The sequence below is a fragment of the Haematobia irritans genome, chromosome 5, assembly GCF_050003625.1.
Source record: "Haematobia irritans isolate KBUSLIRL chromosome 5, ASM5000362v1, whole genome shotgun sequence".
NCBI lineage: Eukaryota > Metazoa > Arthropoda > Insecta > Diptera > Muscidae > Haematobia > Haematobia irritans.
In genome coordinates, this window is record NC_134401.1 from 123,660,263 (window position 1) to 123,683,951 (window position 23,689).

General features: G+C 30.0%; 2 protein-coding genes across 25 annotated transcripts in view; one reads left to right on the forward strand and one right to left on the reverse strand.

The window, feature by feature from the left end:
- The window catches only part of Zasp52 (Z band alternatively spliced PDZ-motif protein 52), a 510,804-nt gene extending 507,172 nt beyond the window's left edge, over window positions 1–3,632 (forward strand). For all 24 annotated transcript variants that reach the window (XM_075313769.1, XM_075313771.1, XM_075313766.1 and 21 more), the window contains one exon: window positions 2,603–3,632. In XM_075313769.1, the coding sequence (XP_075169884.1) occupies window positions 2,603–2,680 (78 nt within the window). In that variant the 3' untranslated portion in view covers window positions 2,681–3,632. The remainder of the gene's footprint in view (window positions 1–2,602) is intronic.
- A 17,493-nt stretch (window positions 3,633–21,125) lies between these two features.
- LOC142238680 (uncharacterized) overlaps window positions 21,126–23,689 on the reverse strand; it is a 339,972-nt gene continuing 337,408 nt past the window's right edge. Inside the window, exon 6 of the mRNA XM_075310386.1 lies at window positions 21,126–22,365. Coding sequence (XP_075166501.1) covers window positions 21,708–22,365 — 658 coding nt within the window. The 3' untranslated portion in view covers window positions 21,126–21,707. The remainder of the gene's footprint in view (window positions 22,366–23,689) is intronic.

The following is a 23,689-nucleotide window of genomic DNA, read 5'->3' on the forward strand; positions in this document are numbered from 1 at the left end:
CAATCCCATGTTATATTCATTGCTTCTTCGTCAATTTTGCACTACTTCCGGATTCAAAAAGAACATTTTCATTACTTTTTTGGCGACGCTTTTTTTGCTGGGAAGGTTAACACTAAAAACCACAAAATTTTCAATCATCTCATCACCGGAAATTGGCCAAACTACCACGGAGCTAGTTTCGTCTTTGTCGGCCGTTTTAAGGATATAATTCGAACAAATCTAAACTGATTCTACAATTTGATAATATATCCGATATTTTATGCTTTTGAACAATAAAATTAAAAAAAAAATTAATAAATATGTTCAGTGCTTTGACACCATGAGTTGTCAAAATAACAACCAGCGTTCATGATTTTAAAACGTAAAGGTGGCGAATTTATAAAAAAAAAAAACTCTACAGAGCTTTGAACCTGAATTGTCTACTCCATACGCATTAGCGCATTGCACCACCTACGTAGTTGCCATAAGAAGAATCGCAAACGCCCGTGGACGAAACCGTGAATATTCCGTTTTAATTTTTCGTGAACGTTTCCGTTTGAATTTGTTACCATTGGTTCACGATTGTGGAACGTAATTCTTTCTATTAGTGTAGGCGATAATGCCACAAATCTCTGAACGAGATGACTAATTAGATCATTATACACTTCCTATGGCTACCTGCACGGACGAATAAGACTGTTTTTCATATGTTTGGGTGTAAAAATTATATGCTTGAAACTCAATTTTTTCAACACAATATTTTTGTGCAAGTGCAAGCATATAATGTTCATAAACTAGCATAACATGTGTGGGACATATATATTAATATGTTAGAACATATTATGTTTGGGACATAAAATGTTTGTAAATATAATATGCTTGGATGCAAACATATATTAATTTAGAAATAGCATATAAACATATACGTGTTTAGAAAAAGAGACCTACTCTCTAGGTCTGCTGCAAGTAAAATAATGGAAGTTACCAATTAGCGCCTTCAAAATATATCCACACAAAGAAAATTTCATTAAAATTTTTTTCTACCATTGTATGCCCTAAGGTGAAACATAATATGTTTGAATAATACAAACAATAACTTGTTTGGACCAATCCTGAAAATATGTATGCTTGAAGCAAAATGTGTTTTGGGTATATGTTACAGAAGCGTTTTTATACCCTGCGCCACACTGTGGAACAGGGTATTATAAGTTAGTGCATATGTTTGTAACACCCAGAAGGAGACGAGATAGACACATGGTGTCTTTGGCAATAATGCTCAGGGTCGATATAACCATGTCCGTCTGTCCGTCCGTCTGTCTGTGAACACATTTTTGTGATCAAAGTCTAGGTCGCAATTTAAGTCCAATCTTCAAGCCTTCAAATTTGGCACATGTTCCTAATTTGGGTTAGAATAGAACCCTATTTATTTTGGAAGAAATCGGTTCAGATTTAGATATAGCTCCCATATATATCTTTCGCCCGATATGCACTAATATGGACCCAGCAGCCAGAGTTTTATACCGATTTGCTTGAAATTTTGTACAAACATAACACTTAGTCGTATAGTCAAGTGTGAAAAATTTGATTGAAATCGGTTCAGATTTAGATATAGCTCCCATATATATCTTTCGCCCGATATGGACTTATATGGCCCCAGAAGCCAGATTTTTGGCCGACTTTGGTTTAAATTTTGCACTAGGAGTACAATTAGTAGTATAGTCAAGTGTGCGAAATTTGATTGAAATCGGTTCAGATTTAGATATAGCCCCATGTATATCTTTCGCCCGATATGGACTAATATGGTCATAAAAGCCAGAGTTTTGGCCCAATTTGGTTGAAATTTTGCACAGGGAGTAGATTTAGCATTGTAGCTGTGCGTGCCAAATTTGGTTGAAATCCATTCAGATTTAGATATAGCTCCCATATATATATTTCGCCCGATATGCACTTATATGGACCCAGAAGCCAGAGTTTTATCCCGATTAGCTTCAAATTTTGCACAAGAAGTACAATTGGTAATATAGTCATGTGTGCCAAATTTGATTGAAATCGGTTCAGATTTAGATATAGCTTCCATGTATATTTTTCGCGCGATATGGACTTATATGGCCCAATTTGGTTGAAATTTTGCACTAGGAGTACAATTAGTAATATAGTCTTGTGTGCCAAATTTGATTGAAATCGGTTCAGATTTAGATATAGCTCCCATATATATGTTTTTATGATTTCGACAAAAATGGTCAAAATACCAACATTTTCCTTGTTAAATTGCCACTGCTTAGTCGAAAAGTTGTAAAAATGACACTAATTTTCTTAAACTTCTAATACATATATATCGAACGATAAATCATAAATAAACTTTTGCGAAGTTTCCTTAAAATTGCTTCAGATTTAAATGTTTCCCATATTTTTTTACTAAAATTGTGTTCCACCCTAGTGCATTAGCCAACTTAAATTTTGAGTCTATAGATTTTGTAAAAGTCTATCAAATTCTGTCCAAAGCGAGTGATATTTAAATGTAGTTTATATGTAATTATTTCGATTTACCCCACTGATACTTATTTTATTATATTAATGATCTTTCAAAATTAAATCATAATAACCCCTTTATCCTCTATTTCAGTACTGCAAACAAAACTTGGAAGGCCAAAGCTTCTACAACAAAGGTGGTCGTCCCTTCTGCAAGAATCATGCCCGTTAAAATTGGAAAACCAATTAGCGGTGTAATTTCCAAGCCTCCCCCTTAAAAGCAACCGCAAATAAGAGACACATCGTAATAACAATAAAAAAAAAAAACAAAAAAAGATTATTCTCTATTATAACTAAACCACGCACCTTATCATCAGGGATCATTTATGCATAAAAAAACAAAACTACATTGAATTTAATTAAACAACAAGAAAAAAAAAAATAATAATAAATAAAAACATTTTCTCTTCTCTTTTATTTAGTTAATAATAATGAAAAAAAAATAACTTTAATAATAACAAAAAACCAGAAACTTATTAAACCAATAAGCATAGCTTATTAATTTAAAACAAATCACAATTTATCCTTTTATCCGATAGACCTTAAAAAGGACAATTTCTAATGTTTTTGACCTCAGATTTTAAGATTTTTAATTAACGACAAATGAATGAAAAAAAAAACACATCCAGCTCCTATCCCCCTTATACCCAATGAAACGATGACGATCCTAGATTTATATAATACTACACTTTTTGTTTTGTATAAATGTAATTCAAAATTTTTTTCAAAATTATGTATCAATATAAAATTAAATTTTATTTTGTAATTTATAAAAAAAAATCGATTATTTGACCCTTTCTCTTATAGCTTTTCAACCGATAAATGTTTTATTTAATACGATTTGTTTTTGTATACGTTTCCCATCCCCTTTTAGCCAGTAAACAAACAAAAAAATTCTCTTGTTATTTTATTTGGGCCTATCCATCGTACTGTCTGCTTTAATTTCTATATTTATATTTATTATATGTTATATAATTATTACTATTATTAAATGTATAAAACAATTGCAATTATCTTTAATGAAGAAAATCAATTCATATTATGTAATATTAAAATACACAAAAAAAAAAACTACGATTTTTGCCGCTGATATCATTAATAAAATTTTTGATTGAAATCCTTTATTGTAGTGTTAATGTCACTGTTGATTATTATTTTTGGAAAGTAGAAGTAAGTACCGTCAAGTAAATATCGATATTGTAAAATTGGCATAGGTTAAGTTAGGTGGCCGCCCGGTGTATCAGGCTGACTTAAGCTATTCAGTCCATTGTGATACCACATTGGTGAACTTCTCTCCTATCACTGAGTGCTGCCCGATTCCATGTTAAGCTCAATGACAAGGGACCTCCTTTTTATAACCGAGTCCGAACGGCGTTAGAGAAGCTTTGAAACCCTCAGAAATGTCACCAGCATTATTGAGGTGGGATAATCCACCGCCGAAAAACTTTTTAGTGTTCGGTCGAAGCAGAAATCGAACCCACGACCTTGTGTATGCAAGACGGGCATGCTAACCATCGCACCACGGTGACTCCCTAATTGTATTTTGACATAACAAATTGTATATACTACTGAATTTTGGAAGAAATGAAGTCTAAATAGAGGATTAAAAAGAAGGAAACTTTTTCAGATATTTGAGATATTTAAATTAAAATATAATAATTTCATCCAAATCCTGAAAAATCTAAATTTTTTTATATAAAAACTTCTTATGCTTATATCTTCGAAAAGGAACTCAATTCGTGATTACCGCTAGAAAATTCAAAATTTTAACTAGATCCTGAATATCGAAATTTTTATATGAAAAACTATTTTTCTTAATATCTCCTATACTATGCGCCCTATAGCGAAGAAGTCCTTGATTCGTAAAAATCCGTTGAAAATCTAACATTCCATTCAAACCTCATATCTCCTAAATTATGTGCCATAGAGCGAAAAAAAGCTTAAATTGTAAATACCCCTAGAAAATCCAAAATTTCATCCGAATCCTGAAAAATCGAACGTTTTATATGAAAACTTATTTTGTCTCTTTTGGCCCTAGACCGAAAAGGAGCTTAATTCGTGATTACCCTTAGAAATCCAAAATTCCATACAAATCCTTAAAAAAATGTATATGAAAAACTTCTTTTGGTCCCATCCAAAGCTATGGGTACTAGAGCAACACAAACGAGCTTAGTTCGTAATCACCCCTAGTAAATCCAAAATTCCACCCAAATTCTAAAAAAAAATATATGAAAAACTTATTTTGGTCATATCTCTTATATTAAACAGGCGTCCTAGAGCGAAAAGGAGCTTAATTTGTGATCACTCATAGAAAATCCAAAATTTCATCTTACCTGAAAAATCGAAATTTGTATATGAAAAACTTATTTTGTTCCTATTTCCTAAACTATACGTTCTTGAACGAAAAGGACCTTAACTCGTGATCATCCCTAGAAAATCGAATCAGCCCCAGAAAATTGAAACTTTCATCCAAATCCTGAGAGTCGACTTCCACAGCTCCAAATTCGAAAATCGAATTATGTGAGCCATATATCTAAATTGCTCACAAAAATAGAAAATACGTTTTCAAGCTTGAGACGTTTTTGTATTATGTATGATGTGGTGCGAGATTTCAATTTCAATATTTTTGCAATTGTATTTTCTAAGAAGGCTACATCGACAAGTATCAGGAGAACAGAAAGTGCAATACACAACAAGCCTTTATAATGCGGAACAACAACAACCCAGATAGTATTTAAAATAGGTTGGCAACACTACGATCGTCTGCTACTGATATTGCCCGGTTTTTTTGTTTAAAATGATTTACGAATTTTCTATTAAATGTATATCGACAAGTATCAGGAGAACAGAAAATACAATAGACTCAACAAGGGGAAAAAACAGCAACCACATGTCAGTGATGCCAACTACCGAATGGCAAAAAGCTCCAAAACTATATTTCCCCATGTTGCGATATTCGGAATCGCAAATGGTAAGATTTTTTTCTTTTAAGCCTAGTACTAAGATCACGTTTTCTCATGAAAAACGTATAAAAAACGTTAGCGGGAAATAAACGCGAAATTTTTCAATTTCAATATTTTTGCAATTGTATTTTCTAAGAAGGCTACATCGACAAGTATCAGGAGAACAGAAAGTGCAATACACAACAAGCCTTTATAATACGGAACAACAACAACCCAGATAGTATTTAAAATAGGTTAGCAACACTACGATCGTCTGCTACTGATATTGCCCGGTTTTTTTTTGTTTAAAATGATTTAAGAATTTCTATTAAATGTATATCGACAAGTATCAGGAGAACAGAAAATACAATAGACTCAACAAGGGGAAAAAACAGCAACTACATGTCAGTGATGCCAACTCCCGAATGGAAAAAAACACTAAAAATATATTCCCCCATGTTGCGATATTCGGAATCGCAAATGGTAAGATTTTTTTTCTTTTAAGCCTAGTACTAAGATCACGTTTTCTCATGAAAAACGTATAAAAAACGTTAGCGCGAAATAAACGCGAAATTTTTCAATTTCAATATTTTCGCAATTGTATTTTCTAAGAAGGCTACATCGACAAGTATCAGGAGAACAGAAAGTGCAATACACAACAAGCCTTTATAATGCGGAACAACAACAACCCAGACAGTATTTAAAATAGGTTGGCAACACTACGATCGTCTGCTACTGATATTGCCCGGTTTTTTTGTTTAAAATGATTTAAGAATTTTCTATTAAATGTATATCGACAAGTATCAGGAGAACAGAAAATACAATAGACTCAACAAGGGGAAAAAACAGCAACCACATGTCAGTGATGCCAACTACCGAATAGCATAAAGCTCCAAAACTATATTTCCCCATGTTGCGATATTCGGAATCGCAAATGGTAAGACTTTTTTCTTTTAAGCCTAGTAATAAGATCACGTTTTCGCATGAAAAACGTATAAAAAACGTTAGCGTGAAATAAACGCGAAATTTTTCAATTTCAATATTTTCGCAATTGTATTTTCTAAGAAGGCTACATCGACAAGTATCAGGAGAACAGAAAGTGCAATACACAACAAGCCTTTATAATGCGGAACAACAACAACCCAGATAGTATTTAAAATAGGTTGGCAACACTACGATCGTCTGCTACAGATATTGCCCGGTTTTTTTTTTGTTTAAAATGATTTAAGAATTTTCTATTAAATGTATGTCGACAAGTATCAGGAGAACAGAAAATACAATAGACTCAACAAGGGGAAAAAACAGCAACCACATGTCAGTGATGCCAACTACCGAATGGCAAAAAGCTCCAAAACTATATTTCCCCATGTTGCGATATTCGGAATCGCAAATGGTAAGATTTTTTTCTTTTAAGCCTAGTACTAAGATCACGTTTTCGCATGAAGATATTCGTTTTTCGCAGAAATGAACTTAGTACTAAGCATTAGCGAAAAAATATAGATACTCTCGGACTTCAATACAATTTTAATTAGAACTTCTCATTAAAGAGAACTATATTACCAAGATTTAAGTTAATAAAATTCAGGGTTAAGAAATTATGGCCAAATGAAAATTTTGCGATTCCGAGTTATGGAACATGGGGGATTATAATTTCTAACACCCCAATTCCCATTACAAAAAATATTCCAGCCATTTAAAATTCGATCTTATTATAGAGAAACTTTTTAAGTTTCATGAAAATTTTGTACTTTTGTTTTTTTGCACATAAGAACCAAAAATTAGTTGATAGAAAATAACTGAAAATATATGATACATTAGTTCACATTTGATGGTTGTTTAAAAGTATGTTAGTAATAAATATAATTGAATATTTGAAACATATTTATTTTTTCTTCATCCCCTGGGAATAATAAAGATTTTATATAGTATTTTGATTTTTTTATTTACATGTTAATATTAGAGTTAATTTTTACATAAATTGTATCGCGAATTTAACCAAGTTGGTGATTTTTTCAAAAGACACTGTATAGGCAATTCGGCGTTTTTTTTGAAAATCAAATATCATCAAATTGACACCTCTGTTATATACTAGTTAAAAATAGATTAATATCACTAGCGTGTCTGCTACCGACATTGCACTGATTTCCCTCTTGTTTTCTCTGATTTGGATGTTTGTATGTCTACTTGTCTTATTTATGATATGTCTGTATATGTGAGCAATGCTACCTCTAATTGATTTGTAGTTTATTCTCTTCTCTGGTTGGTACATAGTTGATGTACAACATTTCTGATGTTAGTCGCTTAGTGTTTGTGCTCTCTCTCTCATCTCTCTTTCTCCAATTCACAAATTTGTTGATCTTACGAAGTAGCAGACGAGCGTAGTGATACTGCTCTATTTGTAACTACTATGTAAGTTGTTGTTGTTTTTCTGCTTAAATGTTAGTTATACGTAAGTGTTCTGTGAAAGTTGTTTGTACCTATTGTAGTTTCTGTTCTCCTGATACTTGATACGACATCAAACTAGAAAATGGAGTTTCTATTTGAAACAAAAAAGATTAAATCCGCTCCCCTCCAAAATTAACTATCATAGATTTTTTTATTTTTGTTTTAACCACGAAAAAAGCGGGAAGCAATTTTTTAATTGAAGTGTCTTTAAGCTCGAAAGTTATAGCTCCTCTCCCGATATAGAGCATTTTCTTTTTGAAGCAATATTTCCATCGACAAGAAAACTTTTCAGAAGGGACATTCATTTAATATAACATAGTGCGACATCTATCGCTGAGTGCGGTAGTCTTTCTTTGTTGATCAAATGAGTATTTACAATTGAATATCGAACTCACAAAAATTTCATTCACAATAATTTATCGATCACAAGATGGCGCACCATGATGTAATATATGCTGTGGTTCAGTGATTATCGCCTTGCTTAATACTAAATTCGTTTCTACGAAAAATATAGTACCAAATATAGGGTTGTTAGCTTATGGCGTTTTCTTTTCTTGTAAAAAATTCACACTTTTTTTTGCACTTTGTCAGGAAAATGTACTTTTTAGGTTCTTTTCTAAAAAAACAGGCAAAAATTCGAAAAGGCTTCGAATTCTGTTGTGAAAATAGCGCCACGCATAGAGGCAATTTACGGGCATTTTCAGCACTGCCAACAAACGAGAGTGCTGCGATTGCCCTGTTTCCTTCTTTGAATTCTTTTCTGCCCGCTGAAATGATAGCATTTTTTTAGGTTGCTGGTAACATTTTAAAAATGCGCATTCTGTACAGACAAAATGAAGGCAAAGCACTTTTTTCAGAAAAGAAAACACCATTAGTTATGCGGAATAATGTTCCTACCTATTTTTCCGTGCGAAAAATTTGGAGTTTTGTCGTTTTTTGTTCGAAAAACTTCAAAACAAAGTTGTTCTGTGTCACCCCTAGAAAATCCTAAATTCCATCCAAATCCTGATACAATCGACATCCACAGTTCCAAATTCGATATATAACCTTTGTTGTTAGTACTTATCTCAGGTAATATAAAAAAATTATTATGGTTTTAATTCTTTAATAAATAAATAATTCCTCAAGCTTGATATCGATGTCTCCATTCCAAAGTACGCTAAGCCTAAAAAGTGAATTTTACAGGAAAAAAGTTCAAAGTTTTTTTGGAATTTCTCAAAAACCGTATAATTTATAAATTCACTTTTTCGGTCTTAAATTAATGCTTCTTGTAGATTTTTTTCGTATGTACAATTTAAAAATAGTGTTAATAACTAGAACATGGTTAAAAAAGACTTAGACAACTTTAGACCGAACGAAGCTTTTTGCGCTTTTTGGTTTGGAAATTTTTAATAACAAATCAATCCAAATAAAAAACAGCGAACTTCATCAAAAATGCTAAGTCGACTTAGCATACTCTGGAATGAGGACATCGATATTGTCTTTGTATTATGTATGTACTCGATTTATTTATTTATTGTCAATATTTCACAATTGTGTTTTCTATCAAATATATATCGACAAGTATCAGGAGAACAGGAAATACAAGAGGTACAACAAACTGTCACAGAACACTTACGTATAACAATGATGCCAACTCCCGAATGGAAAAAGCACCAAAAATACGCTATAATTTCTAACACCCCAATACCCATCACAAACAAATTCGAGCAATTTAAAATTTAGTCCTGATACTTGTCCAAAAAAAAAAACAACAATTGTGAAATATTGACAATAAATTTTAAATAGCTATAATATTTTTTTGTGATGGAAATTGGGATGTTAGAAATTATAATATATTTTTGGTGCTTTTTGCCATTCGCGGATTGACATCACTGATATGTGAATTTTTGTTTTTCCGCTTGTTGTGCCTATTGTATTTCATGTTCTCCTGATACTTGTCGCTATATATTTAATAGAAAATTCTTAAATCATGTTAAACATAACTAAGTGCAATATCAGTAGCAGATGAGCATAGTAATGCTACTAAATTTTAAAGTACATTGCAATTCCTGTTCTCCTGATACGTTTATAAAAATTTTGTAAATTAAATCAATAGATTTTCAAAGTAAAACTATCATAATTGAAATTTAATAGAATATCTGTGATAATTAATTTATATGTTATAAATAAAAGCAATTCAATGCAATTGTGAAATATCGAACAATAAAGAAACCTAGTAGATGATACAAAAACAATATCTAGCTTGAAAAATTATTTTCAGTTTTTATGGGCAATATAGTTATATCGCTCATTTGAATGGAATTTTGGATTTTTCTAGGGGTGATCATACGAATTAAACTCCTTTTCTCTCTAGTACGCATATTTGAGAAGATATAAGCATAAGAAGTTTTTCATATTAAAATTTCGACTTTTTCAGGATTTAGGTGGAATTTTGGATTTTCTATGATTAATCACGAATTAAGCATTATTTTTTTCAATTTCCTCAAATTTAACAGACTCACTTGGTAAACTCTCCAATCTCTCAATTTTTTATACCTACACCATAAGATGGGGAGCACATTAACATTGTCATTCCGTTTCAAAATATTGGTCTCCAACCCCATAAAGTATATATATATGGTATCCTAGATCGTCAAGTAGTAAAAAATAGTAAAAAAGTATAACTGCTCCATAAATATATATTAGAGGTCTGCATCGAATTACTTTTCACTACATGTATGCAATTCGCTGTCGAATATAGTACATACACTGTCTTTCTCTCAGAGCGCAAGTAGTGAAGTGAAGAGAACACTTGCATGTCAAATACCACCAAGTACTTATCCGAAATAATATGTGTTCCGAAAAAAAGGAACAATAAAAACGTTAGTACTTGAGAAAAAGTACAACATGGATTCTCTTCACTTCACGTGGTAACACAAGTATTTCTCAGTTATGTGCGAAGCAAAACTTTACATTATTATTAATCATTGATATGTATGTATATCACATATTTCATATATTTATGTATGTCACACACTTACCTTAACGTTTGCCGTTCTTTATAACAAACCGCAAACATATATTATGGAGGGTAACTGTTTTTTGTATTTCTGAAACTGCACGTGGTACATGGAGTACTCTATGAAGTTTTGTTCTCGCAACACACTCGACGTGTTCACACTGAGTACACTTCAATAAGAGAGAAAGAGGAATATGTGTGTTTGTTGGTAGTGAAGACATCAGAGTAGCAACAAGAAGTTACTCGTGGCTTTTGGTGTTCATCAAAATGTGTACCAATAGTTTTGCGACTCTCTCAAATAGATGTACTCATGTAGCAAGTACGCGTGTACTCTGTATTTACAAATGGAATTGTGCAGACCTCTAATATATATTTCTTTATAGGCGTCATTTGGATCAAATATATTTTCACTGTAGTGATATCTACCGGTAGATAGGAACGTTGGGTTTAGTTTGGGCATGAACCGTACAATAACAATCATTTTTGAAATTTTGTGCTAGAAATTTATGATCATTCGGTTGGTATATAGGACAGCACTAGATGGCGCTCTAGAGATGATTCAAAGCAGAAACTGTTCAAATTTTGAAATAGACGAATAGTTAACTTTTCTAAATTTTGGAAAACCCATTGAAGTTTTTTTTTAGTTATTATTTTTTAATAATATTTCCGACCCCCGAAAAATTAAATTTGAACGAAAAATGCGGAGGCATTGCCAGCACAACCCTGTCTAGATTTTTATTGTTATCCAATTTTCCATTTAATTTAACCATAACGAAATCTAATTTTCATTAAAAAGGTCATTCAATACGAAAAATTTGTCCTCTCAAGAGATTGAAAAAATCACGACAGAATGTTGTCCCAAATGATGCAGAGAATACTGGAAATTGCGTAAGGAAAACATCAGAAGAAAAAAAGCACACACACAAAATCAATACTTGATTATGTCTTTTAAGTGATTTCATGCTTAACCAATTTCGTTCATGAATGGGCTATGGTTGTTGTTGCGGAAGAAAATATCCAAATGACATTCAAACCTTATGGTTATTGTTGTTTTTGTTACTTACTTATTTTTTTTGGGTTAACATTTGCAATTTGATACTTTCGATTTTATTCCAATGTGACTTTGGAGTTCACACTTTTCGCCTCTAGGTTTGTTATGGGTAAAATGTTTTGGTTTGATTTGGGTTTGAGTTCGAGTTGCCTTTTCTTACTGTTGCCACAAAACATAATGGTGTTAATCGATATTAACACTTGTTTTCCTTGCTTAACAATTTCAGAAAAGGGCAATAAAAAGGGGAGGAAAATCAAGAGAAATTTTTGGTTGACAAAATGTGACGACTTATCGAGCACCGTATTTTTATTGCAGAAATGATAGCAACCTGAAATTGATTGCAATACATTTCAGGCACACTGTATAGATTTTTAGGTGGATTTTCGAAAAAGGTTAAATTGGAGACTACACCAGGTACTGGATTTGCTATGATTTAAAATATAAATGAGCACGAAAAATAAAAAAAAAAAAACATCGGAAAATTTGACTGAGAAGTACGTTTTCAACCCACAATATTTTATGTTCTTTAATTTTTTTCTTTTCATATCAAACAAACATTGTTTCTAACTCTCTCTTTTAAACATTCTCTCTTTTCATTATTATTTCCAGTGATGCCAATTTAGCTATTTGATATCTGAAACTAGCTATTTTAAATGTTGATTTTCTAAAAAATTTGTATTATTAGTATATGGTCTCTAACAACCATGCCAAAATTGGTCCATAATTATATATAGCCCCCATATAAACCGATCCCCAGATTTGACCTCCGGAGCCTCTTAGAGGAGCAAAATTCATCCGATCCGGTTGATATTTGGTACGTGGTGTTAGTACATGGTCTCTAACAATCATGCACAAATTTGTAAATATCGGTCCATAATTATATATAGCCCCCTTATAAACCGATCCCCAGATTTGACCTCCGGGACCAAATTTCATCCGATCCGTTTGAAATTTGGTACGTGGTCTAAGTATATGGTCTCTAACAACCATGCAAAAATTGGTCCATATCGGTCCATAATTATATATAGCCCCCATATAAACCGATCCCCAGATTTGACCTCCGGAGCCTCTTAGAGGAGCAAAATTCATCCGATCCGGTTGATATTTGGTACGTGGTGTTAGTACATGGTCTCTAACAATCATGCACAAATTTGTAAATATCGGTCCATAATTATATATAGCCCCCATATAAACCGATCCCCAGAGTTGATCTCCGGAGCCTCTTGGAGGAGCAAAATTAATCCGATCCGGTTGAAATTTGGAACGTGATGTTAGTATTTGGTCTCTAACAAACACGCAAGAAGTGGTCCAAATCGGTCCATAATTATATATAGACCCCATATAAACCGTTTCCCAGATTTGATCTCCGGAGCCTCTTGGAGGAGCAAAATTCATCCGATTCGAATGAAATTTGGAAGGTGATGTTAGTATGTGGTCTCTAACAAACACGCAAGAAGTGGTTCATATCGGTCCATAATTATATATAGACCCCATATACATCGATCCCCAGATTTGACCTCCGGAACCTCATGGAGGATCAAAATTCATCCGATTCGGTTGAAATTTGGTACGTGGTGTTAGTATATGGTTTATAACAACCATGCAAAAATTGGTCCATATCGGTCCATAATTATATATAGCCCCCATACAAACCGTTTCCCAGATTTGAACTCCGGAGCCTCTTGGAGGAGCAAAATTCATCCGATTCGGTTGAAATTTGGAACGTAGTGTTAGAATATGGCCGCTAATAACCATGCCAAAATTGGTCCATATCGGTCAATAGTTATATATATAGCCGATCCCCAATCACACAAAAATTGGTCAATATCGATTCATAATAATGGTTGGCACTAGAGCCAAAAATAATCTGTCAAAATTTTATTTCTATAGAAAATTTTGTCAAATTTTATTTCTATAGAAAATGTTGCCAAATTTTATTTCTATAGAAAATATTGCCAAATTTTATTTCTATAAAAAATGTTGTCAAGATTTTATGTTGTCAAAATTTTATTTCTATATAAAATTTTCTCAAACTTAATTATATTACGTATTTAATCGGCCTTTTTTAGTTTAATATATATCCCGTATGGACTACCTTGCAATTTAGAAGACGGTGTTAGGAAGTTGTAAGATACCTTGCCATCGGCAAGTGTTACCGCAACCCAAGTAATTCGATTGTGGATGACAGTCTTCAGTAGAAGTTTTTACGCAATCCATGGTGGAGGGTACATAAGCTTCGGCCTGGCCGAACTTACGGCCGTATATACTTGTTTTTTGTTATAAAATTGATTTTCAACTAAATTGTTTTAATGTACAACAATTTTTTGTCGATGTATTTAGAGAATGCCGAAACTTTCGGGATCCCGAAAAAAATTCTGGCATCCCGGAATTCTATATTTTGAAAACTAGGGATTAATAAAAAATGATCCCGAATGACTATTTGTTTAAAATATTATTTTTTTTTTATCAATTTTAATACGAAAAGTACAAAAATTTAATTGTTTTAATTCGAAAAAAAAAAAAATCATTTAGCTATTTTTGTTTGTATTTAGATATTTTCTGTTAAAATTTGTTGTTTGATTTAGCTATTTTTGTTTCACAGTAGTTGGCAGCACTGATTATTTCCTACTTACAAACAAACAACAACAAATATATGGTAGTGATAATCGAACAATACTAAAAAAATACAATGCAATACATTGTTATTGTTTTAATTTTCTGTTCGCCTGATACTTGTAAAATTTGACTGTACATTATAAAAGTCGGGCAAAGGGCAGGTCACCCTCCCCCACCAAATATTGAAAAATAAAGCTGCGGATTTATGTCTAGACGCCACCACTAATCATCCTTGAACATTCCAAAAGAATCTGAGAACTTTGATTCGATTTTCAAAAAGTGGGTCAAAGGGGCGAGTTGTTCTCAAAAACATAAAGCGTCCTATTTTCACCACATGATCATGCTTACCGTTTTCTAAAAATTTCATGTAAATCGGCTCATCAGAACACAGAGAATTTTCCGATTTTTTATACTTCGATTTTTGAAGCTTTTTTTGTCATTCGAGAGTTGGCATCACTGAATAGTAAAAACAACTCAGTGCAATACACATACAGCTGACGAGTGTAGTGGTTCTAGAGTAGCTTTACGTATATTTGTTGTTGTCTATACTATACATGTAAGTTGGTTGTGTTACTGTTTTAATTTTCTGTTTGCCTGATACTTGTAAAATGAAATATGGGAAAAATGTTCGGTCGATATTTTTCCAAAAAATCAATGTCAAATACTGTGATTGGATACATATGAAATTTAATTTCTAAAAATATTTGGTATACTCCTGAGGAATTCAATTCAATATGATTCTCGCAAAAAATTAGGAAAAATAAATTAAAATTTATTAAAAAGACGTAGAGTTAAAAAAATACATGAATTTTTTATTATTCCAACAAGGAAGGCAGAACGAAAATCTAAGAAAAATCTTATAGTAATATTTATTATAATTTAAGTAAAAACCCTATGGGAAATGGATCAACCCCAGGATCGGTACATGACTAGTACCTGGTGTGTGGGTGGACCAGTCCCAGTTCTAGTCCACACGTATGGAAGGGACCAGTCACTTTAACATGGATTTGTCATTGGCGGGGTAAATTTACACGATAAGACAGGACTTGAAATCTTTGGCCTCAAGACAATATGTTTTTTAAGTGTAACTTTTTGCTTAAATTAGGCTAATTTGGCTTAAGCTCTATACGAAAACTTGTAGATCTCAATACTATGGTGGAGAGGAACACACCCTCCACACTATGTCTTATCTCTCCTTATATTGCTTGCAAATAACGCCTAATCTCCTATGCCAAAAAGATATGAAGTAGGGTGTGAAAAAGGTCAAACCGCATTAGTCGTTTATTCAAAACACATACAAAAATCAAAAAAATCCCCTAAAGAAAGAAAAGGTTTCCAGTACATTAAGTTCAACAGCAATATTAAAGGATATTGAATTACATACACACGCACACCTACACATGAATACAAAGCATAAAAAAGCCACAGCCTAAACGCAAAAAATCACATATGAAGCCATACGCATGCCATTGTATAAGAACAAAAAAAATCCAAACATATTGAACTGGATTTGGTTTTGCTAAAAAAAAAATCCTAGTCACATACTAACCCACAAGCCAAAGCCACAATATGAAATGCAAAAAAAAAAACACAAAGCAAAATAACCAAATCAGGGATCGAAAGTCAATTGAGGCGTTACTTTCCCTAAACCGCATAGAATGGTAAACTGGGTCAATTGAGTGAATTTTTCAATCTTACCATAGAAATAAAAATACGATATTTATTATTTTTTCTAACAATTTTTTTCATACATTTATTTTCTGTAATAATGTTGTTTGTTTGGGGGGTTTCTTTTGTTTTTATTAAATTTTTGTTTTATTATTTTGGTTTTTGTTGTTTGTCATTTCTAATTTACATATTTGTCGTAGTCGTATATTTTTTGTAGAGTTTTTCTCTCTTTTGTTTAACTTATAAATTACATAAAAACATTTAAATTTAAGGATTATCAATGTCTATATGTATATATAAATTTAGAGTTGAATAGGAGTAGTAGTAGTTGTAGTATTTAAATTAATATGTAATTTGTTATTGTTATATTTAGATATATTTGATATATATTTTTTTAATGGTTTTGTATATGCTTTGAATTTTCTTTTACCAAAAATGATTATATATATTATTTACATTATAGATTAAATAAAAGTTTTTGTTTTTTTTTTGTATTTCTTTAAATTATATAGCTTTTGTTTATACATGATTGAGATTATTTGTTTTTGTTTCGGTTTTATTTTTCTTTTTCTTAAATTATTGTATAACAAATAATATTTTAACAATTGTTTTGTTTTGTGTGTGTATGTGTTTTTCGTTTTTGTTTTTATATAAAAAAATAAATACCTTTGGATTAATAATGAGAATATAGTTTAGTTGTTTCCACATATAAATGTGTAAATATATGTTTGTATTTTCTTATAAACTAATTGCAAATTTTTATAACAAAGTGTGTGTTTTACAATAATACAGTTAGTTTTTGTTTGTTTCTTGTTGTCGTGTATAGTTTATATAACACAGTATAGAATAGTTTAGATTTAAGATATTACTATACATGAAACTATGGTCACATTTGCATAAACATTCTAAGGACAAGGCAAGTGAATTCTATGGCAATTTATTTTTCATTCGTATTTCCAAAAAAAAAATAAACAAAAATGTAAGAAAGCGAATGAGAAAGGCTATACCAGGCAGACCCATATTACGCTAGCCCAAACTAAGTCAATAAAAATTTGTATCAATTTTTGGGTTATAGTCACACTGGTCAAATGTTTATTTGGCGAACATTAAAATATCAACAAAATTTTTTATCACGATGAAAAAATAGAAAGAAACTATATACGAGGGTTACGGGATTGAACACACGGTTGCCGCTCTTGCCAAAAATAATCTACCAAAATTTTAAGAAAATTTTACCACAAATCTATCAAATTTAAAAAAAAATCTTATTTTGAAAATTTGATGTTTGAATTATGAAAAATTTGATTTTTTTCTTCGAAAGACATTTATATTATTTTATTTTAGAACCTTATTTCAGCATTTGCAATATTATATATTATGATCCCTCCTATTAGCGACAATTTTTTGGGTTTATAAATATCCCTTTAAATGTAAAAGTGTTGAAGTTTAAATGTTTTAGCGATACTTCTACTAAAAAGGGTAACCTACGCACAATGGACACGAAAACTAAAATCTTTATAGATATTAAATATAAAGATTTTTTTCTAATATTTTGTTTCTATAGAAAATGTTGTCAAAATTTTATTTCTATAGAAAATTGTGTCAAAATTTTATTTCTATAGAAAATTTTTGCAAAATTTTATTCCTGTAGAAAAATTTTGCCAACATTTTATTTCTATAGATAATTTTGTGAAAATTTTATTTCTATAGAAAATTGTGTCAAAATTTTATTTCTATAAATTTTTTTTTTAAAGTTGTAATTATATAGAAAATTTTTGCAAAATTTTATTTCTATACAAAATTGATTTCTATAGAAAATTTTAGCACAAATTTAATTTCTATAAAAAAACTTTTGCAAAATTATATTTCAACAGAAAAGTTTGTCAACATTTTATTTTTATAGAAAATTTTGTCGAAATTTTATTTCTATAGAAAATTTAGTCAACATTTCTATAGAAAAATTAGTCAAAATTTTATTTCTATAGAGAATTTTGTCAAAATTTTATTTCTATAGAAAGTTTTGTCCACCTTTCGTTTCTATAGAAAATTTTGTCAACATTTAATTTCTAAAGAAAATTTAGTCAAAAGTTTTTTCTATAGAAAATATTCTCAAAATTTTATTTCTATAGAAAATGTTCTCAAAATTTTATTTCTATAGAAAATTGTGTCAAAATTTTATTTATATAGAACATTTTTGCAAAATTTTATTCCTATAGAAAATTGTGCCAAATTTTATTTATATAGAACATTTTTGCAAAATTTTATTCCTATAGAAACTTTTTGCCAAAATTTTATTTCTATAGATAATTTTGTAAAAATTTTATTTCTATAGCAAATTGTGTCAAAACTGTACTTCTATAAATTTTTTTTTTAAGTTGTAATTATATATAATATAATGTTTGCACAAAGTTAATTTCCATAGAAGACTTTTGCAAAATTATATTTCAACAAAAAAGCTTGTCAACATTTTATTTTTATAGAAAATTTTGTCAAAATGTTATTTCTATATAAAATTTTGTCAATATTTTACTTCTATAGAAAATTTAGTCAACATTTCTAAAGAAAAATTTGTCAAAATTTTATTTCTATAGAGAATTTTGTCAAAATTTTATTTCTATAGGAAGTCTTGTCAACATTTCATTTCTATAGAAAATTTTGTCAAAATTTTATTTCTACTGAAAATTTTCTCAAAATTTGATTTCTATAGAAAATTTTCTCAATATTTTATTTCTATAGAAAATTTTCTCAAAATTTTATTTCTTTAGATAATTTTGTGAAAATTTTATTTCTATAGAAAATTGTATCAAAATTTTATTTCTATAGATAGTTTTGTGAAAATTTTATTTCTATAGAAAATTGTGTCAACACTGTACTTCTATAAAAAACATTTTAAAGTTGTAATTATATAGAAAATGTTTGCAAAATTTTATTTCTATAGAAAATTTATTTCTATTGAAAATTTTTGCACAAATTTACTCTCTATAGAAAACTTTTGTAAAATTATATTTCAACAGGAAAGTTTGTCAAAATTTTATTTCTATAGAAAATTTTTTCAAAATTTTATTTCTATAGAAAGTTATGTCAACATTTTATTTCTAAAGAAAATTTTGTCAAAAGTTTTTTCTATAGAAAATGTTCTCAAAATAATATTTCTATAGAAAATTTTCTCAAAATTTTATTTCTATAGAAAATTTTCTGAAAATTTCATTTCTATAGATTTTTGTCATTTTTGTCAACATTTTATTGCTATAGAAAATTTTGTCAAAATTTTATTTCTATAGAAAATATTGTCAAACTTTTGTTTTTATAGAAAATTTTAGCCAAAATTTTATTTCTATAGAAAATGTTGTCAAAATTTTATTTCTATAGATAATTTTGTGAAAATTTATTTCTATAGAAAATTGTGCCAAATTTTTATTTCTATAATTTTTTTTTAAAGTTATAATTATATAGAATTTTTTTATTTCTATAGAAATAAATTTTCTATAGAAATAAAAAAATTATTTCTATAGAAAATTTTTGCACAAATTTAATTTCTACAGAAAATTTTTGCAAAATTATATTTCAACGGAAAAGTTTGTCAAAATTTTATTTGTATAGAAAATTTTATCAAAGTTTTATTACTAAAGAAAAATTTTGCAAAATTTTATTTGTATAGAAAATTTTGCCAAAATTTTATTTTTATAGAAAATTTTGCCAAAATTTTGTTTCTATAGAAAATTTTGCCAAAATTTTATTTCTATAAAAAATTTTGTCAAAATTTTATTTATATACAAAATTTTGTCAACAGTTTATTTCGATAGAAATGTTTATCAAAATTTTATTTCAACAGAAAAGTTTATAAAAATTTTACTTCTATAGAGAATTTTGTCAAAATTTTATTTCTATACAAAGTTTTGTAAAAATTTTATTTCCATAGAAAATTTTATCAAAATGTTATTTCTATAGAAAATTTTCTTAAGATTTTATTTCTATAGGAAATTTTGTAAAAATTTTATTTCTATAGAAAATTTTGTGAAAATTTATTTCCACAGAAAATTTTGCCAAATTTTATTTCTGTAGAAAAATTTTGTCAAAGTTTTATTTCTATAGAAAATTTTGTCAAAATTTTATTTCTACAGAAAATTTTGTAAACATTTTATTTCTTTTAGAAAATTTTGTCAAAATTTTATTTCTATAGAAAATTTTGTCAAAATTTTATTTCAACTGAAAATTTTGTCAAAATTTTATTTCAGCAGAAAATTTTGTCAAAATTTTATTTCTTTAGAAATTTTTTCCTAATGTGATTACTATAGAAAATTTTTGCAAAATTTTATTTCTATAGGAAATTTTGTAATTTATTTTATTTTATTTCTAAAGAAAATTTTGTGAAAATTTTTTTCCACAGAAAATTTTATCAAAATTTTATTTCTGTAGAAAAATTTTTTTTAAAGTTTTATTTCTATTGAAAATTTGGAAACATTTTTTTTCTGTTCGAAAATTTTGTCAAAATTTTGTTTCTATAGAAAATTTTGTCAAAATTTTATTTCTTTAGAAAATTTTTTCAAAAATTTATTTCAATAATAAATTTTGTCAGAATTTTATTTCAACAGAAAATTTTCTCAAAATTTTATTTCAACAGAAAATTTTCTCAAAATTTTATTTCTATAGAAAATTTTTCCAAATTTTATTACTAAAGAAAATGTTTGTAAAATTTTATTTCTATAGAAAATTTTTTCAAATTTTATTACTATAGAAAATATTTGCAAAATTTTATTTCTATAGGAAATTTTGTAAAAATTTTATTTCCACAGAAAATTTTGTCAAAATTTTATTTCTGTAAAAAATTTGTCAACATTTCATTTCTCTGGGAACTTTTTTCAAAATTTTATTTATAAAACTTTGTCAAAATTGTATTTCTATAGAAAATTTGCTGAAAATTCCATTCCTATAAAATTGTATATAGATCGCGTAGACTGAAAAGAATCAAGGAATTTCCTTTAGATACAATTCGCTTTTAAAATTAAGTTTTGCCTACTTTAATTCTCGGAAAAAATTTTTATTTTTTAATTTTTTCTTCATGTGCTATCAAAGTTATTTATGAACTTTTTAACGACATCTTATGTGTCGTTAAAAAGTTTCAGATTCAGATTCGACTTCAAGTAGAAATTATGCTATGATTCAAGTAAAAAAAAAACAATTTTTTCGCATTCATTTTAAGGACATGAAATCTTTAGCCTCACTATAATATTTTTTAAGTAAGAGAATACCAGCATTGTTATTTACTTTATGCCTGCCTTAATATCCTATCTTTAGAATCTGATTTCTATTTTTGTAATTATCACTGGTTATGTTTCCTTAAGCCTTAAAATGTTACAATATTTTATTGTGAAGAGGCTTAATAAAATTTAAATAAAAAAAAATTTAGGATTTTTTAGATATTTTTAATCCACTTGCCCTCTATTGTTTCGTTTTGCAGACCCCAAAAGAAGTTTCTCTACAAATGTGCCAAAATTTCTAGTTGTTCTCTTGAACCACTTTGGCTCATATCTAAATTGGTAGTATTTTGACTTTCAACTGTATCTACGGCGGCTGCATTGTTATTATCTGTTGCTGTCGTTTGTGGGGGTGTTATGGTAACAATAGTAACTAAGTCATCTTTCTTATCACTTGAAGTATCTCTCTGGCTTATTATGCAATTCCTATCCAATTGCAAGGAATTACGCTTCTCTTCCGTTAGGGTTTTACTGCTGAGCACTTCACCACCACCACTGCTGCTACTCTTTGAATTGGTTGATGTCATTGCTGGTATTGTTGTTGCTGCTGATGTCGTTGTTAACGTGCTGGCTGTCAATGAGAGTTGTGTAGCTGGAGTTGAACTTAACCGTCGTTGCATTGTCCTTTGCTGTAGGGTATTGTATTCAGAGAGTTGTTCCACACTCAATGGCTCAGGTATATCCTCATTGGCCAAAAGACGTCCCGATGGTTCAGTTTCAATGCTCCGCTCACTGCTGATAGTACCAGGTGTGGTATTACGTGAACGATAACTGGGTGGGAAACTGTATTCAGAACCGCCAATACTACTTTCAGCACGTCCTGTGGCATTCGCTAGGCCAATGCCTCCTACTCCACGTATTGTGGAGGTTAAGGGAGCCCTGAAAAAAAAAAACCCAAACAAAAAGGTTAGGAAGATATCATTAAGAGATGGTTGTTTGGGAAATTGTTTTGTGTGCGTGTTTTTTTTTCGGTTTACTTCATTTGCATATTCTATGCAAATGTGTTTGACTGTAATATAAGCCAGTGTACGTGAGTGTGTGTGTGTACAAGGATATGTTTGCTATGCTAAATTTGCATGCCAGTCAATTTGATTGGCTTCAATGTGGGTGAGATGAAGATATTCTGTTTTTTAATTTAATCTGACACCTTTGAAGTAATTTGCATATTGATTGATTGCATATTGTTTTCGGAATGTAAATACACTGTTCGAGGGTTTATCTATGGTAAATGAATGATGCGGTTGGTTTTATCAATGACTGTTTTTTTTTGGGTGGGGGGGTAAGAATTTACTTTTATTTCATAGAGGATTTACAAATTGTTTATATATTAGCTTCAAAAATATGTGAGCTCTATTAAGGAAGAATTTAATACAATGGACTGAATAGTCTAAGTGAGCCTGAAACTAACTCGGGCTGCCACTTTAACCTAAGAATTTCTTTGAAATAAATAAATTTCAATTAAAAGAAAACTTTTTTTATCTTTGCTTTAAAAATATTTTTCAATAAATTTAGAACAGGTTTTTTTTATACCCTCCGCCACACTGTGGAACAGGGTATTATAAGTTAGTGGATATGTTTGTAACACCAAGAAGGAGACGAGGTAGACATATAGTGTCTTTGGCAATAATGCTCAGGGTGGTTCCCTGAGTCGATATAACCATGTCCGTCTGTCCGTCCGTCTGTCTGTGAACACGTTTTTGTGATCAAAGTCTAGGTCGCAATATAAGTCCAATCGCCTTCAAATTTGGCACGTGTTGCTTTTTTGGGTCAGAATAGAACCCTATTGATTTTGGAAGAAATCGGTTCAGATTTAGATATAGCTCCCATATATATATTTCGCCCGATATGCACTTATATGGACCCAGAAGCCAGAGTTTTATCCCGATTAGCTTGAAATTTTGCACAAGGAGTACAATTAGTAGTATAGTCATGTGTGCCAAATTTGATTGAAATCGGTTCAGATTTAGATATAGCTTCCATATATATCTTTCGCCCGATATGCACTTATATGGCCCCAGAAGCCAGAGTTTTGGCCCAATTTGGTTGAAATTTTGCACTAGGAGTACAATTAGTAGTATAGTCATGTGTGCCAAATTTGATTGAAATCGGTTCAGATTTAGATATAGCTTCCATATATATCTTTCGCCCGATATGGCTTATATGGCCCCAGACGCCAGAGTTTTGACCCAATTTGGTTGAAATT